Here is a 17,902-nt window from a genome sequence, read left to right as displayed (position 1 = left end):
ACTCTCATACATCTTGGGAGCCTAGAAGAACCTTCATTTGGATGCATCATATATCATAATTTTCTTTTGTCAATCTGGGAATCTGGAGTTGGATGGTACTTGAGGAAGAGATCATAGTTTAACCTATGCTCTGATACCAAATGTTGATCTTGATAGGAAGAATTGATAGAGTTATCAAAAGAAAAGTATGATAAGCTTCAATCTTCTATATTTCTCTCAAGAAAGACTTTTTACAATTTCAGAAACTCAATCTATTTCATAACCAACATATGAGATTTATATAATCCTGAAAGATACATTATATTAATTATATTCAAGATGAATTATTCTTTTTTAAAATCCTTTCAAGAATCAATAATCAATTTGACTTATTTTTCATAAATTTTTAATCTATTTTTTCTTCTTGATGTAATGAATCTTCCTTGATGAATCTTTTTTTGATAAAATAAATCTCTTTACGATATTTGAACAAGTTTAATCCCAATAATACACTCGAAAGTCATCCCATCCATGATGATGGAGTGAGCTTGAACTAGAGCTTCACAAGCAACGTAGCCACGTGCACCAACAAATCCAAGGAATTGCATGATGATGGAGTGAAGAGGTAACGTTGGACAGAATTTGAGCAGTAAAAGATCATCTTAGATTTATCTAATGAATCGATAATTCCTTTGCTTTTCGAGCTATCAGTTGCTATGCTTCTTTGGATTCTGTTTTCTTTGATGTCGAAGTTAAATGTTGCAGGAGCATACCAACACAAAGTATGACATTTGAGGAGGAAACATGTACAGGGCAATTGAGAGGCTCTTTGTTAATCTCTTATAACCCTAATTTCAATAATGTATAACTTTTATGCAGGTGGTTTCCTAAAACTTAGACTGACATAATTGTATAGCTAAAAGTAATAAAACATTCTGTAATATGTTAAAAGAAAAGATAATGATCTAATATTTTGATATTAATCATAACCGGTCAACTGACCACCAAGGAGCTGACGTAGAAGACATGAGGCTTAGGTCATCCCCCCACGATCGACAATAAGGCAACAATCTATCATAGATCATAACCCACGAGAAGTAATATAGGTTGATCATCGAGGGAGTGGTCCTCGAGCAACTGAGTCAACTTGCGTCTCCCTTAGTCAGTCTCTATAAGCTATAAAGAAACTTTATCATCCTTAGATCTATTGAGAAGAAGAAAAAGACAAATTACTCAAAAATATGGTTACACAGTTCTCAAAATTTTAATTCTGGAAAAACATCAAACACATCCCTTCCATGCAAAACACCACAATCTGTTATTTATCTTATAAAAAATTTGAAATATCGTATGTATCCCATTAAAACTTTTGAACATGTGGGGATATCTGTACATCGACTATCTCATGTGTGATGCTGCACGGTGGTTAGCTGTCAGAAGCATCCTTCCCAGTAGCTCTTCACCGAGGAAGAAGATGATGTGTTGTGGCTCTGCAGCGACCAATGAGGGGGAGGAGAAGTATCGCTGCTGCCCACCTCGCTAACGCCGATGCCACTGCTGTTGCATATCCTCAGCAGCTTCCCCAGCACCTCCCTCATGTCCGGCCTCGCCTGCGGGGACTCTGCAGTGCAGCGCAGCCCCACCATCAGTAGCCCCAGCATCGCCGTCACCCCCTCGCCCGGCTCCTCCACCGCCGCCCCCACCAGCCGCAACCCCACCTCCTGCGCCGCCGCCCGTCTCACCCTCTCCACCAGGGACTCCTCCCCACCGTCCAACGCCCGGCGGCCCGTCGCCAGCTCCATGGCCAGCACGCCGAAGCTGTACACGTCGCCCCGCGTGGTGGCCCTCCACGTTCTCCCGTACTCCGGCGCCACGTACCCCACCGTCCCGGCCACCACCGTGCTGACGTGGCTCTCTCCGGCCCCCACGGCGCGGGCCAGCCCGAAGTCCGTCACCCGCGCCCGTCCCCGCGCGTCCAGCATCACGTTGCTCGCCTTCACGTCCCGGTGCACCACCGCGGGGGTGCACTCGTGGTGCAGGAACGCCAGCGCCCGCGCCACCTCCGTCGCCGCCGCCAGCCGCCGCTCCCACCCGAACCGCCCCCACTCCTCGATCACCTCCTCCAGGCTGCCCCCCTCCATGTACTCGTACACCAGCAGCCGCGCCGCCCCCGCCAGGCACCACCCGTGCAGCGCCACCATGTTGGGGTGGCCACGCCCAGTCATCACCTCCATCTCCGCCCGGAACTCCCGTTCCCCCTCCTCCTCCCCCTCCCCCCTTCCGTTCCCCCTCCGCTGCAGCTTCTTCACGGCCACCCGCCGCCCGTCCGGTAGCACCCCCCGGTACACCACCCCGTGCCCGCCCCGGCCCACCACCATCCTCTCGTCGAAGTTCCCCGTCCCCGCCACTATGTCGTCGTATGTAAATGCCAACCCCTCTGTCCCCCCGTCCAGCCGGAAAACCCTCACCCCCGCGCTGCCCTTCGACGAGCAGCCCGACACACCCTCCGCCGACGACGTGGACGTTGACGTTGACGTCACCGTCGACGACCTGCAAGCGTCGCTCCGACCCTTCGCGCCGTCCAGAAGCAACCCCTCCGGGTCGGGTTCCGGGTCCGCGTACGTGTCCACCGCCGCGCGGGCGCCGCCGAGGCAGAGGACCGCCAAGGAGAGCGCGCCGCACAAGACGAAGGCCAAGCTGAGAGCGAAGAACACCCAGAACGCCGCCACCCGCCAACGCCCGCCCTCTCCAGCGGGGCCGTTGTTTCGGGTGACCGGCGGCGTGTCGCGGGCGGACGAGGAGGCGAAGCTGATGAGGGGGTCACCGAGGAAGCTGTCATTTCCAAAGGTGGCGATCTGGCCGTTCATTGGTACCACGCCGGAGAGCAGGGGATTGTAGGAGACATTGAACTTGTTCAGCTCGGAAAGGCCGTTCAAGCTCGACGGCAGCTCGCCGGAGAAGTTGTTCCGGGAGAGATCCAAACTCGAGAGGCACCGCAGGAAGCCGATCTCCTCCGGGATCCCGCCGGACAGCCCGTTGTGGGAGACGTTGAGAACGACGAGCGGCACCTTACCAATTTCAGTCGGTAGACGGCCGGAAAACCGGTTGGCGGAGAGCTGGATCATGCTGAAGTTCCTCATCCTCCCGATCTCCGGCGGGATCTCGCCCGAGAGCCGGTTGCGGGAGAGCTGGAGATAGCCGGAGATGGCTAGGGTTCGGAGCCCGGACGTGGAGTTAGCGCAGAACTGGAAGATCCCGTAACCCTTCAGGAGGCGGTCCCAAGTGTCCCGGCAGGTCTTCCTCGTCATTAGCGCGTAGATGAAGTTGAAGGGCGGGTAGCTCGCGGGGATCCACCGCTTCATGGCCAGGCACTCGCCGGAGCCGGCGGCGACGCCGATAATCTCGCGGCGGTTGGCCTCGAACGTGGGGAACGGGTCCTTCCCCATCGCCGATATCTCCGGCGGTATCCTGCCGGAGAGCTGATTGTTGCGAAGGTTCAGCCACATCAAGCTGCTGCAATTGCCGATCTCCGGGGGGATCTCGCCGGTGAGATTGTTTTCCGCAAGCATCAGCCAGAGGAGGGACGTCAATTTGCCGATGGCCGCGGGGATCGAGCCGGTGAGCTTGTTGTACGAAAGGTCCAGTAACTGAACTCCGGCCATGTTGCCGAAATCCGGCGGAATGCCGCCAGAGAACTCATTATGGGCGAGGATCAAGATCTTGAGCGTCGGCATTCTCGTGATCCCCACGGGGATGTTCCCGGATAAACGATTGAAGCTCAGGTCTAACCTCACGAGGTTGGAAAGCTTGAGAATCCCCGACGACGCGATGCCTCCCGTGTACTGGTTCCCTTGAAGGATGAGGTAATTTATCGCCGCGAATCGGCCGAAGATTTCTTGGATGTCGCCGTTGAAGCCGCTGTTGCTGAACTCGAGAAACACTAGCTTGGAGCAGTTCACCAATTCCTGGGGGATTACCGGGTCGAACGAGTTATTCCCCAGGTTGAGCGCGCTGAGCTCCGAGAGCAAGCCGATGGCGCAGGGTATCGTGCCGGTGAATACATTCCCCCACAGGTTCAAAGACGTCAGCTTCGAGCAATTGGCGATCGAGTCCGGGAACGCCCCAGAGAAGTTGTTCGCCGAGAGGTCCAAAATCTCGAGGTCGCAAGTTGACCCGAAGGTGCTCGACGGAAATCCCCCAACGAGGCTGTTCTCGGCGACGGAGAACTCCCGCAGGTTAGGGAAGCCTAGCCATATCCGCCCGGTGAACTGGTTGGAGCTCAGGTCCAGGAACTTGAGCTTGGGGCAGTAGTCGAAGCACCCGGTGATGTCGCCGGCGAAGCCGTTGGTGGAAACATTGAGGCTAACCAGATTGGCACACAGTGCAGGGAAGCTGTGGCGGATGCTACCGTTGAATCGGTTGAGGGTGAGGTCGAGCGTCTCGAGGTTGACCAGCCCAGTCAGGTTCAGCTCGCCGCCGATGAGGTTGTGGGAGACGTTGAGGTACCGGAGGCCGCTGCATTTGTTGAGGTCGGGGGGGAGCTGGCCGCCGATGGTGTTGGAGGAGAGGTCGAGGCGGGCGAGTTCGGTGAGGAAGGAGAAGCCGGGGAAGATTTCACCGGCTATGTTGGATCCCGCGAGGTTGACGCCGACGACACGGTCGGCTTCGTTGCAGGTGATGCCCTCCCAACCGCAAGGGGACGGGTCCGGCTCGTTCCACCGAGCGTAGGCTCCTTGGTAGATCGGATTCTTGGCTTGGAGATGGCGTTTGAGCCGGAGCAGTACCTCCTGGTCGGAGGCGCCGCCGCCGGGGACCGCCTCACCTGCAGAAGATGCAAAGCCGATCCAATCCCTGCTCCCAAAAGGATTCGTGGACCATAAAGAAAGGAGAACAGAGACGCAGTACCTGAGACAAAAACCGAAGACAGCATCAGGAAGCTGATGCAACAGCAGAAGCTCACCTTCTCCGCCGACATGTCCCAGCTGCTAACATCGAAACAAGAGCAGCAGGCCGAAATCACACCACAAGAATAAACAAATCAGATCTCCTATATCTTGTCCTCCACCTCGCCGCCTGTTCTCCCTCCTCCAACCATCTCATATCAGCATCAGCCCGAGGAAATCCGAACTTTCTTCTAGACAAAACCAGCACACACACCTCGCAGATTGCTTGTTTGGTTTGAATTGCATCGTGATCTGTACCTGACGAGAAGCCCCCTTTGACTCTCCTAGTCTTCGCAGTGCAAGAAGGGGCCGACCTTGTTGACCATTCGCCGGGTTGGGGGTTGCGTCAGGAGCACAGTAAATCTTGCCCTAAAAGCAATTAAGTCTCTGGTGGATTCAAAGCCGAAATCGTTGATCGGACTGGTACTTGTACAGGATTCCTTTCTACTCGCATGCTAGTTCTCCGGAAAGTTGGGATTGCTGCCGATGAGAAGGAAGGAGGTCCAAATTCATCTACATGGACGTCTCCATCCTCGCGGGCTTCCGTCAAAGAATAATACGAATAGGCCCTCTCCTCCGTCGTCGTCATCGCCCTCCTGTGTGGCTGTCGCACGCGCAATTACCTGCGAGGGAAGCGAAGCCACGGGATGGCCTCCTCCGATGGCCTCTCGCTCATCCCAAGAGGCCGAAGCCATTTGGGGCAGTTTGCGTGGTCAAAGAAGCAAAGGGAATAAAGATCGCACGTGTGTCCGTGTGCTTGTCGAATCTGACGATGTGACGAAGGATTTGTTCTTCCATGGACCCACTTCCGATCACATAACGGGCCCCACCGATTCCCCAACCCAGTTGTTGCCGTCAATCTTTGACTTGGGATTTCTTGCATTGATTTCATGGTAGTTGTTGTCGTTAGCGTTTTGACGTCAAACAAATTAAAAAAAAACCTTTCTTTTTCGTATTAATCCTCCTCAAATCTTATATATTAATATTTAAGTAATAAAAAATTAATTATAATTAGATAGTTTGACAAAGATGTTTCTTATTTATTTTCTTTGTCACCTATGTTTATAGACATTTACATCAACCATCGACTCAAGTCAGCTATGTTTATTATCACGAATATTTGTCAAACTTTTAACACTATCATCATGAAAAAAAAAACGCTTCTTCTAATATGTTTTCCTCTTCTCTCTTGGTCAGTGCCTAAGACTCACTCTCCTTCAAGATAGTTGTTAGCTTTTTTGACGTCAAACAAACAAAAAAAAAACCTTTCTTTATCGTACTCAAATCTTATATATTAATAATAAAAAAATTAATTATAATTAGATAGTTTGACAAAGATGTTTCTTATTTATTTTCTTTGTCACCTATGTTTATAGACATTTACATCAACCATCGACTCAACTCACCTATGTTTATGATCACGAATATTTGTCAAACTTTTAACACTATCATCATGAAAAAAAAAAAACGCTTCTTCTAATATGTTTTCCTCTTCTCCCTTGGTCAGTGCCTAAGACTCACTCTCCTTCAAGATAGTTGTTAGCTTTTTTGACGTCAAACAAACAAAAAAAAAACCTTTCTTTATCGTACTCAAATCTTATATATTAATAATAAAAAAATTAATTATAATTAGATAGTTTGACAAAGATGTTTCTTATTTATTTTCTTTGTCACCTATGTTTATAGACATTTACATCAACCATCGACTCAACTCACCTATGTTTATGATCACGAATATTTGTCAAACTTTTAACACTATCATCATGAAAAAAAAAAACGCTTCTTCTAATATGTTTTCCTCTTTTCCCTTGGTCAGTGCCTAAGACTCACTCTCCTTCAAGATAGTTGTTAGCTTTTTTGACGTCAAACAAACAAAAAAAAAACCTTTCTTTATCGTACTCAAATCTTATATATTAATAATAAAAAAATTAATTATAATTAGATAGTTTGACAAAGATGTTTCTTATTTATTTTCTTTGTCACCTATGTTTATAGACATTTACATCAACCATCGACTCAACTCACCTATGTTTATGATCACGAATATTTGTCAAACTTTTAACACTATCATCATGAAAAAAAAAAAACGCTTCTTCTAATATGTTTTCCTCTTCTCCCTTGGTCAGTGCCTAAGACTCACTCTCCTTCAAGATAGTTGTTAGCTTTTTTGACGTCAAACAAACAAAAAAAAAACCTTTCTTTATCGTACTCAAATCTTATATATTAATAATAAAAAAAATTAATTATAATTAGATAGTTTGACAAAGATGTTTCTTATTTATTTTCTTTGTCACCTATGTTTATAGACATTTACATCAACCATCGACTCAACTCACCTATGTTTATGATCACGAATATTTGTCAAACTTTTAACACTATCATCATGAAAAAAAAAAAACGCTTCTTCTAATATGTTTTACTCTTCTCCCTTGGTCAGTGCCTAAGACTCACTCTCCTTCAAGATAGTTGTTAGCTTTTTTGACGTCAAACAAACAAAAAAAAAACCTTTCTTTATCGTACTCAAATCTTATATATTAATAATAAAAAAATTAATTATAATTAGATAGTTTGACAAAGATGTTTCTTATTTATTTTCTTTGTCACCTATGTTTATAGACATTTACATCAACCATCGACTCAACTCACCTATGTTTATGATCACGAATATTTGTCAAACTTTTAACACTATCATCATGAAAAAAAAAAAACGCTTCTTCTAATATGTTTTCCTCTTCTCCCTTGGTCAGTGCCTAAGACTCACTCTCCTTCAAGATAGTTGTTAGCTTTTTTGACGTCAAACAAACAAAAAACAAACCTTTCTTTATCGTACTCAAATCTTATATATTAATAATAAAAAAATTAATTATAATTAGATAGTTTGACAAAGATGTTTCTTATTTATTTTCTTTGTCACCTATGTTTATAGACATTTACATCAACCATCGACTCAACTCACCTATGTTTATGATCACGAATATTTGTCAAACTTTTAACACTATCATCATGAAAAAAAAAAAACGCTTCTTCTAATATGTTTTCCTCTTTTCCCTTGGTCAGTGCCTAAGACTCACTCTCCTTCAAGATAGTTGTTAGCTTTTTTGACGTCAAACAAACAAAAAAAAAACCTTTCTTTATCGTACTCAAATCTTATATATTAATAATAAAAAAATTAATTATAATTAGATAGTTTGACAAAGATGTTTCTTATTTATTTTCTTTGTCACCTATGTTTATAGACATTTACATCAACCATCGACTCAACTCACTTATGTTTATGATCACGAATATTTGTCAAACTTTTAACACTATCATCATGAAAAAAAAAAACGCTTCTTCTAATATGTTTTCCTCTTTTCCCTTGGTCAGTGCCTAAGACTCACTCTCCTTCAAGATAGTTGTTAGTTTTTTTGACGTCAAACAAACAAAAAAAAAATCTTTCTTTATCGTACTCAAATCTTATATATTAATAATAAAAAAATTAATTATAATTAGATAGTTTGACAAAGATGTTTCTTATTTATTTTCTTTGTCACCTATGTTTATAGACATTTACATCAACCATCGACTCAACTCACCTATGTTTATGATCATGAATATTTGTCAAACTTTTAACACTATCATCATGAAAAAAAAAAAAACGCTTCTTCTAATATGTTTTCCTCTTCTCCCTTGGTCAGTGCCTAAGACTCACTCTCCTTCAAGATAGTTGTTAGCTTTTTTGACGTCAAACAAACAAAAAAAAAACCTTTCTTTATCGTACTCAAATCTTATATATTAATAATAAAAAAGTTAATTATAATTAGATAGTTTGACAAAGATGTTTCTTATTTATTTTCTTTGTCACCTATGTTTATAGACATTTACATCAACCATCGACTCAACTCACCTATGTTTATGATCACGAATATTTGTCAAACTTTTAACACTATCATCATGAAAAAAAAAAAAACGCTTCTTCTAATATGTTTTCCTCTTCTCCCTTGGTCAGTGCCTAAGACTCACTCTCCTTCAAGATAGTTGTTAGCTTTTTTGACGTCAAACAAACAAAAAAAAAACCTTTCTTTATCGTACTCAAATCTTATATATTAATAATAAAAAAATTAATTATAATTAGATAGTTTGACAAAGATGTTTCTTATTTATTTTCTTTGTCACCTATGTTTATAGACATTTACATCAACCATCGACTCAACTCACCTATGTTTATGATCACGAATATTTGTCAAACTTTTAACACTATCATCATGAAAAAAAAAAAACACTTCTTCTAATATGTTTTCCTCTTCTCCCTTGGTCAGTGCCTAAGACTCACTCTCCTTCAAGATAGTTGTTAGCTTTTTTGACGTCAAACAAACGAAAAAAAACCCTTTCATTATCGTACTCAAATCTTATATATTAATATTTAAGTAATAAAAAATTAATTATAATTAGATAGTTTGACAAAGATGTTTCTTATTTATTTTCTTTGTCACCTATGTCTATAGGCATTTACATCAACCATCAACACAAATATTAATGATAAATTATAATAATATTTTCGTAAAAAGGATCATGAATACTTTGTCAAACTTTTAACACTATCGGCCTTGAAAAAAATGCTTCTTTTCACGCATTTTCCTCCTCTCCCCCGGTCATTGTTCAAGACTCACTCTCCTTCAAGGTTGTGTCTTTCGAGTGCTCAAGCGCAAGATATAAAAGTTAGATGGTGCTCAACTTCCAAAGATTTAGGAGTAAACCTTCCTCTATTTGCAACATAGTGAAGGAAAATTACATCCCAATTAATCACAACTTTAGCTCATATTTGATTTAGTTATATCATAATGAGGGTTTAATATAAAAGTAGAATTACATACAATATTTGTTCTTCGAATGTTAAAATAAAAATTAAATATTCAAACAAGTACCGATACTCTTTCAGTAGGAGTAAAGGTGGAGTCATATCCTTCTTGTAATATGTTATGTTACCTAACTTGCAATTGAGGTGGACTATATGTCAAGGATCTTCTAGTATGTTGATTGGATAAGATCATTACGAAGGATTACCTAACCCCAAAGTAATTACTATAATGATTTCCAAGTGTGTGAAGCACGAAACTATCATTCACCGGATCAATAGCAACTCGAGTTACAATTTATGTATTTATTTCAAAGCAACATGGTTGTAGCTGATAATTTCAAATTTCTCATCGATTGTAATGGTATCGAGCTGAAATATTGTAAGAATTGTGTCAGGGCATATTTAACAAGACATCTCCGATGTTTAAGTTAGTTTGAATTCAAAAAATTTAATTAAATATTAAATATATAAAATATAATTAGTAAAAAATAATCAAAATAGAGAAATAATATATTCATGGTTTTTTTATAGTGTGATATGCGACTATTAGTTAAGGTCATGATTAATGCGTGAACAATTATACTTGTCGTTCGACCATAAATGAGATTCTAGAGTAATGTGTTATGATGAATTCGATGAATACATGATTGATCATATAGAGTTAAGTCGATCTTCTTAATTAAGCCACGCTATCAGCATTGTAGGTTTTAGCCCTCTATGACATGTCGATCAAATGCGATCGACATGTTGAGCAAGTGAATATGATGTATCGGTATGCTGTTAGTCACACAAAGTTAATGCGTTGGAGCTACACTCCCTAATATGTATCAGGTGCCTAATAATTTTTGTTAACCGTTGTTGGTGTAAACAACTTCAAGCCGTGGCCTCGGGATCGTCGCGGCTTAGTTCGAGTTCGGATTGTTAGGATCGAGAGCACTAAGAGGGGGGGGGGTGAATTAGTGCAGCGGAAATCTTACAGCGATTAAAAACCAAAAGCTGCGTTCGTTCAATAAAAGCTATTATGATGCAAAAGCTAATTCTCAGTTTGTATCTAAGTGCAGTTTGCGTCTAAGCGAAGATTGCGTCTAAGCGCAGTTTGCGTCTAAACACAGTTTGCGTCTAAGCGCAGTTTGCGTCTAAGCGCAGTTTGCGTCTAAACACAGTTTGCGTCTAAGCGCAGTTTTGCGTCTAAGCGCAGTTTACGTCTAAACTCAGATTTACGTCTAAACGCAGTTTTACGTCTAAACGCAGATTTACGTCTAAACGCAGATTTACGTCTAAACTTTGAAACTCGTTTGTATACTCGCAGAAGGCAGTATGCAGTTGAAATCAAGACGTAAACGTGAACTGAGAACTGATGATTGTGAGAGGAAAGCCGATTTACGTCTAAATGCAGTTTTACGTCTAAATGTTGAAACTCGTTCGTAAAATTGTAGAGGACAGTTTGCAGTTATCAATAGGATCAAAATGTAAGTGTAAACTGCAAAGAAACTCTTTCGTAAAAGCACGGAAGACAGTTCTGCAGAATCAAACGTAAACGTAAACTGTAATGTACGAAAATACGAATTTACGTCTGAATGCAGATTCGGAAGAACAGCACTTAGAACTTGTTCGTGAGAGCGCAGAGAGCAGTAGTAATGGAGGAGGTTTGCAGTAATGATAAAGTGCTCAAAAATAAACGCAAACCAGAGATTTAGAGTGGTTCGGTCAGCCTTGACCTACTCCACTTTTGGCTTCCTCCACCGACGAGGTTGCCGACGTCAACTAGGGGCCTTCCTTCAATAGGCGAAGGCCAAACTTCCCTTTTACAGTTTCTCTCCTTTTGACAGGCTCAGGAGACAACCTTTACAGACCTTTCTCTCCTCACTTTACAACTGAAAACTTGAAGAACAGAAGGAGGAGACTTAAAGGCTTTACAACACTTTTGAGCTCTTAGAATCACAGAAAAGATCAAGATTTCGGTGTAGGTCTATATCTTTTCAGTGCTGAATGGGTGGGGTATTTATAGGCCCCAACCCAATTCAAATTTCGAGCTCAAAACGATCAAATCCCGGAATTCCGGGATCAGGCGGTTGCACCTCTTGACTGGAGAGGTGGCACCGCCTGGCAGAGCTCGAAGTCTGAGCTCAGGCGGTTGCACCTCTCGACTGGAGAGGTGGCACCGCCTGGCAGAGCTCGAAGACTGAGCTCGGACGGTTCCACCTTCTCTGTCAGGGGTGGTTGCACCTTCCTGCCAGAGCTCGAAGACCGAGCTCAGGCGGTGCATCTCCTGACCAGAGAAGTTTCTCTTCTCTGCCAGAGGTGGTTGCACCTCTCTGCCAGAGGTGGTTGCACCACTCTGCCAGAGCTCGAAGACCGAGCTCAGGCGGTGCATCTCCTGTCCAGAGAGGTTGCAGCTCTCTGCTAGAGCTCGAAGACCGAGCTCGGTGGTTGCATCGTCTGCCAGAGCTCGGAACTTGAGCTCTGGCGGTGCTACCTCTCGACAGAGGAGGTTGCACCGCCCAGTCTCGCTTGGAGACTGAGCCCTGGGCGGTTGCACCTCTTGGCTGGGGCGGTTGCACCGCCCAGTCTCGCTGGGAGTCTTAGCCTGGGCGGTGGCACCTCCCTGCCTGGGCGGTTGCACCTCCCACAGCTACTTGGGTTCGAATGGGTTGAACCATTCGACCCAACTTGAGTTCTTCAGGGGCCCAATTGCCCCAGGATTAAGCTAATGGGATCACCTCCCATTTCTAACTTAATCACCGTGCTAACTATGATTAAATCTAAGATAATTTCTGCAGCTTTGCTTCGGTACGTCAATCGCTTCTTCCGGCGAGTTTCCGGCGAACTTCCGTCGATCATCCGATGAACCCTCGGTGATGCTTCTGCGGACTTCCGGCAAACTCCTGGACTTTGCGACGATCCACTTGGCGAGTTCCGACGAGCTTCGCTTGGCAAGCTTCTGGACTTCTCGGATCTGTTCTCGCAGAACCTCCGACGACCGTCCGTACTTCCGTCGAACTCTCGAACTCCCAACGTGATCATGAACTTGACTCCGGCGCAACTCCTGCTACTTGTCTATCTTTCATCGTAGTTAATCCTGCACACTTAAAACAAAACTTCGATCGAGACAATTAATCCTAAGCAATTAACCAAGTTGTCCGGCATGTCATTGGTCCCTCGACGCTTCGTCTGATTCTTCGACGCATCGTCCTCTCCTGCGGCCTATTGCCCAATCGGCCAGTTGACTCCGCAACTCCGATATCCTTGGCACAATACCCGCTCTACTTGGCCCGATGCCCGAGTCCACGGCCCGAAGCCTTCTGTCGATACGTCGACCGATCCACCGGCCCGACGTCCAATCTTCTGACATGTTCCTCCGGCACAACATGATTTTCCTGCTTTAATTGTCTCATCCTGATCAAAGCATCCTGCGTCACTCAAAACGCAGATTAAATCATAAACATATATCAAGTAGTTTCATCATCAAAATACGAGATTCAACAATCTCCCCCTTTTTGATGATGACAACCACTTGATGACGGAGTTAAACTTAACTCCCGGAGTTTAAACAAACTCCCCCTATCAATATGCCATATTGATAGAACCTTGAATTCAACCTGAATTCAAGTCATTGCAATATTCATCATGAATACTTGCAACACGTCAACATGAACATATGCATAAACTTATGCATCACATGTCATGTCATCAACATACTTCTCCCCCTTTGTCATCAACAAAAAGGAGAAGTACCACAATCAAGTGTTTGTGATATTGGTTCAATTCATTGCATGAAAAACATAGTATCAAGTTTTATCATAATGCAATCTTTGGAGCTAGAAGATTTAGCAAGTATTTCATCATGCTTAGAACATTCATGCTATCAAGTTTTAGATATGCAAGTTTTATAGCATATAAGATAGCAAGTTCTACATCATGTAAGCTAGCAAATTAGAGATGTTCAAGAAGGCAACTCTTGCTTCTTGAAAATTTTGCTCACTTTGCTAGATGCGCAAGTTAGCATTTTTGCCTCTTTTGAGATAGCAACTTTTTGCTTCTCTTTAGACCAACAAGCTAGCAATTTTTACGATATACAAGTTTCACAATATATAAGCTAGCAAAAATTTCGAAAGCAAATACAAGATAGCTTTCTTGTGTAAGCTCATGATTCTTGCTTCCTATTGCAATATGCAAATTGCAAGTTTTGCTTCAACTAAGATATTCAAGATAGTGATGTTCAAGAAGACAATTTTTCTTCTTGAAATGAGCAAGTTAGCAATCTTTGCTACTTAAGATAGGCAAGCAAGCAGTCAAGTTTTTGCATCTTCTTGACTTGTACAAGCTAGCTATCTCCCCCTTTGTCATTGTAAAAAAGGAAGAGAGAATACAGTTTTGTACTTCTTTTTTCCTTTTACAACGATTTCAAAATCATGACAAAGGATGAATAATCAAGTTATGAATGTCAAGACAATTTTTCATCATGAATATTTTATCATTGCATGCATCATTATCATAAGTTGAAGTATTACATGCATGATATCATATCACCATTCATAATTACATTAATGTTTCAATATAGCAATTTCTTCTCAAAATGTGTAACTTGGCACTCATAGCATTTTAGATCATGATTTACATCATATGCAATACATCACATCATAATTAGAAAGCAAGTATTGCATGCATAATTGCACATCATAAATGTTTCATATCATGATGGTATCAATTTTGTCAAATTATATCCTACCATGCATGATCAAAACTTCTCCCCATTTTATCATTGAAAACAAGAAGAAAGTAGGGGGTAGAGCATAAAAGTATTAAATATTTTAATCATTTCAAGGCATCATAGATCAAGTTATGATTCGTGATTCATCATAAAGCAAGTTAGTTTTCAATCATCACATAAGGCATTTAAGGAATTTTTGAAACATAGGAGAATGATTAATTTAAGCATACAATGTTTCAATCCAATTCAAGTCATGAATATCAATGCTTTCATATTGTGAGTATCAATTCATGAATACCACAGGATATTATTTGTGACTTCAATTTTGCAAGATCAAGATTATGATTCAAATCAAATCATTAACTTGAAATTCATAATCAAGTCATTAAAATTAATTTCGAGATTCACAAAATATCATGAAATCATTAATCTCGATCAGATGGGAAAAGCATTTTCTTTTTAAGTGATTCTTTTAACGCATCATAAAAAAAAAAACTCATTCATAATTCAAGTGATTTACAAGATATCATAAATGAATTTATCACTTGTATTTCATCAAAATCGAGAACTCTAGAGATAGAAAATGATTGAAGCATTTAACATGATTGATGCATGATTCATATTTAAAGTGTATCTTATATCGTAAATACGAATCAAGCATTTGTCAAATCTGAAATCATCCTCAAAATTACATTCAATAAATTCATGTATGACAAGCATAGATTTATCAATAAGATAGAGGATTACATTTCAAGTGTTCATCAATTGTAGCATTTCATCATGTGGTAAGATATCAATGCGTAAAATTGTGAAGCAAGATTTTGTTTGATATCTTGATACAGGGCATATAGCAATGATAGCAATCATATATTTCTTGGTGATGCAAGCATGGGATAATCATAGCATAGTGTTTATAGCATCAATTCATATATTTCTCCCCTTTTTTAAGTGTTTCATCTTAAGTGATCGATTTCATGTTAGCATGCCTTTTCATTTATGTCAAATGAAAACATGCATCAACGTTTAGGATCGTAAAATGAATTTCATCATAAAACCATCAATCACAAAAATCATCATGTATATCTCATGCATGAAATTGTCAATCGAAATATTTAATTTCATCATTATGCATTTCTTCAAATCAAACATGATCTTTAATCAAAATCGAGAAATAACAATGGAAATTAACGTAATGCACATTATTACTTCTTAACCATGATTTCATATTTTCAATCAAGATCATTTTATTTGTTTATCATAAAATATGCAATATTATCATTTTTGAAATTACTTAGTATGATCATAATAATTTTTTTTTTTAACATGTAATTTTTAAGAAAATTAATTCTAAACTAAAAGAGAAAGATACATCATGAAAGCATCAAGTAATTTCAAAATAAATTAGGGGGATTTCGATTACCTCATCATTGTAGGCTGTTAAGGCGTAGTTTACCGCCTTGCTTTTGTTGACTTTCTCTTCTTCGGAGGAGCTCGATTCATCCCAGTTTTTGTTCTTCTTCTTGCGTTTAAAGCAAGTAGTTTGATTCTTTTTGCTTTTTAATTTTCGTTTCATTTGTAGTTTAAGTTCACCATCACTTGAGCTTATGCTCGAGTGGTCTTCAAATGTTCTATGTCCCAAATCCTTCCTGTTCTTTGGAAGGTGGTTCTCAAGTTCTTCACGTGCATTGCACGTCATTTCATATGTGATCAATGAACCAATTAGTTCTTCAAGTGGAAATTGGTTCAAGTTTTTCGATTCTTGAATAGCAGTTACTTTTGAATCCCAAGTTTTAGAAAGTGAGCGCAAAACTTTGTTAACGAGTTCAAAATCCGAAAAGCTTTTACCAAGTGAATTTAAACCATTGACGACATCCGTAAAACGGGTGTACATGTCAACAATGGTTTCGCTTGGTTTCATATGAAAAAGCTCGAAATCATGCAGTAAAATATTAACTTTCGAGTCTTTGACTCTACTAGTTCCCTCATGCGTGATTTCAAGAGTGCGCCAAATATCGAAAGCCGTTTCGCACAAAGAAACCCGATTGAACTTATTTTTGTCCAAAGCGCAAAATAAGGCATTCATAGCCTTTGCGTTTAAAGAAAAATACTTCTTCTCTAAATCCGACCATTCGTTCGTCGGTTTAGAGGGAAGTTGAAAACCATTTTCAACGATATTCCATAAATCCAGATTTAGAGAAATCAAGAAAACTCTCATTCGAGTTTTCCAGTAAGTGTAGTCCAATCCGTTAAAGAACGGTGGACGAAAGACCGAAAAGCCCTCTTGAAGAGCCATTTCTCTCGGGTGTAAATCCGAAATGAGAGATACCCTGCTCTGATATCAATTGTTAGGATCGAGAGCACTAAGAGGGGGGGGGGGGTGAATTAGTGCAGCGGAAATCTTACAGCGATTAAAAACCAAAAGCTGCGTTCGTTCAATAAAAGCTATTATGATGCAAAAGCTAATTCTCAGTTTGTATCTAAGTGCAGTTTGCGTCTAAGCGCAGATTGCGTCTAAACACAGTTTGCGTCTAAGCGCAGTTTGCGTCTAAGCGTAGTTTGCGTCTAAACACAGTTTGCGTCTAAGCGCAGTTTTGCGTCTAAGCGCAGTTTACGTCTAAACTCAGATTTACGTCTAAACGCAGTTTTACGTCTAAACGCAGATTTACGTCTAAACGCAGATTTATGTCTAAACTTTGAAACTCGTTTGTATACTCGCAGAAGGCAGTATGCAGTTGAAATCAAGACGTAAACGTGAACTGAGAACTGATGATTGTGAGAGGAAAGCCGATTTACGTCTAAATGCAGTTTTACGTCTAAATGTTGAAACTCGTTCGTAAAATTGTAGAGGACAGTTTGCAGTTATCAATAGGATCAAAATGTAAGTGTAAACTGCAAAGAAACTCTTTCGTAAAAGCACGGAAGACAGTTCTGCAGAATCAAACGTAAACGTAAACTGTAATGTATGAAAATACGAATTTACGTCTGAATGCAGATTCGGAAGAACAGCACTTAGAACTTGTTCGTGAGAGCGCAGAGAGCAGTAGTAATGGAGGAGGTTTGCAGTAATGATAAAGTGCTCAAAAATAAACGCAAACCAGAGATTTAGAGTGGTTCGGTCAGCCTTGACCTACTCCACTTTTGGCTTCCTCCACCGACGAGGTTGCCGACGTCAACTAGGGGCCTTCCTTCAATAGGCGAAGGCCAAACTTCCCTTTTACAGTTTCTCTCCTTTTGACAGGCTCAGGAGACAACCTTTACAGACCTTTCTCTCCTCACTTTACAACTGAAAACTTGAAGAACAGAAGGAGGAGACTTAAAGGCTTTACAACACTTTTGAGCTCTTAGAATCACAGAAAAGATCAAGATTTCGGTGTAGGTCTGTATCTTTTCAGTGCTGAATGGGTGGGGTATTTATAGGCCCCAACCCAATTC

General features: G+C 41.5%; 1 protein-coding gene across 2 annotated transcripts; it reads right to left on the bottom strand.

Moving 5' to 3' along the window:
- Positions 1–1,184: 1,184 nt before the first annotated feature.
- LOC135614979 (probable LRR receptor-like serine/threonine-protein kinase At1g74360) lies at positions 1,185–5,609 on the bottom strand. 2 transcript variants are annotated; one of them, XM_065112891.1, is made up of 2 exons: positions 4,885–5,609; positions 1,185–4,801 (listed from the first exon to the last, which is right to left on the bottom strand). In XM_065112891.1, exons 1-2 carry the CDS (start codon positions 4,952–4,954, stop codon positions 1,413–1,415), a joined length of 3,459 nt encoding a protein of 1,152 aa, XP_064968963.1. In that variant the 5' UTR covers positions 4,955–5,609; the 3' UTR covers positions 1,185–1,412. The 2 variants fall into 2 exon arrangements, with proteins under 2 accessions (XP_064968963.1, XP_064968964.1); XM_065112892.1 differs by having other exon boundaries at positions 1,185–4,830; positions 4,940–5,609.
- Positions 5,610–17,902: the final 12,293 nt, after the last annotated feature.

The sequence above is a fragment of the Musa acuminata genome, chromosome BXJ2-6 (genome assembly GCF_036884655.1).
Source record: "Musa acuminata AAA Group cultivar baxijiao chromosome BXJ2-6, Cavendish_Baxijiao_AAA, whole genome shotgun sequence".
Taxonomy (NCBI): Eukaryota; Viridiplantae; Streptophyta; class Magnoliopsida; order Zingiberales; family Musaceae; genus Musa; species Musa acuminata.
Note: the sequence above shows the minus strand (reverse complement) of the source record. Positions and strands in the feature narration are given on the sequence as shown.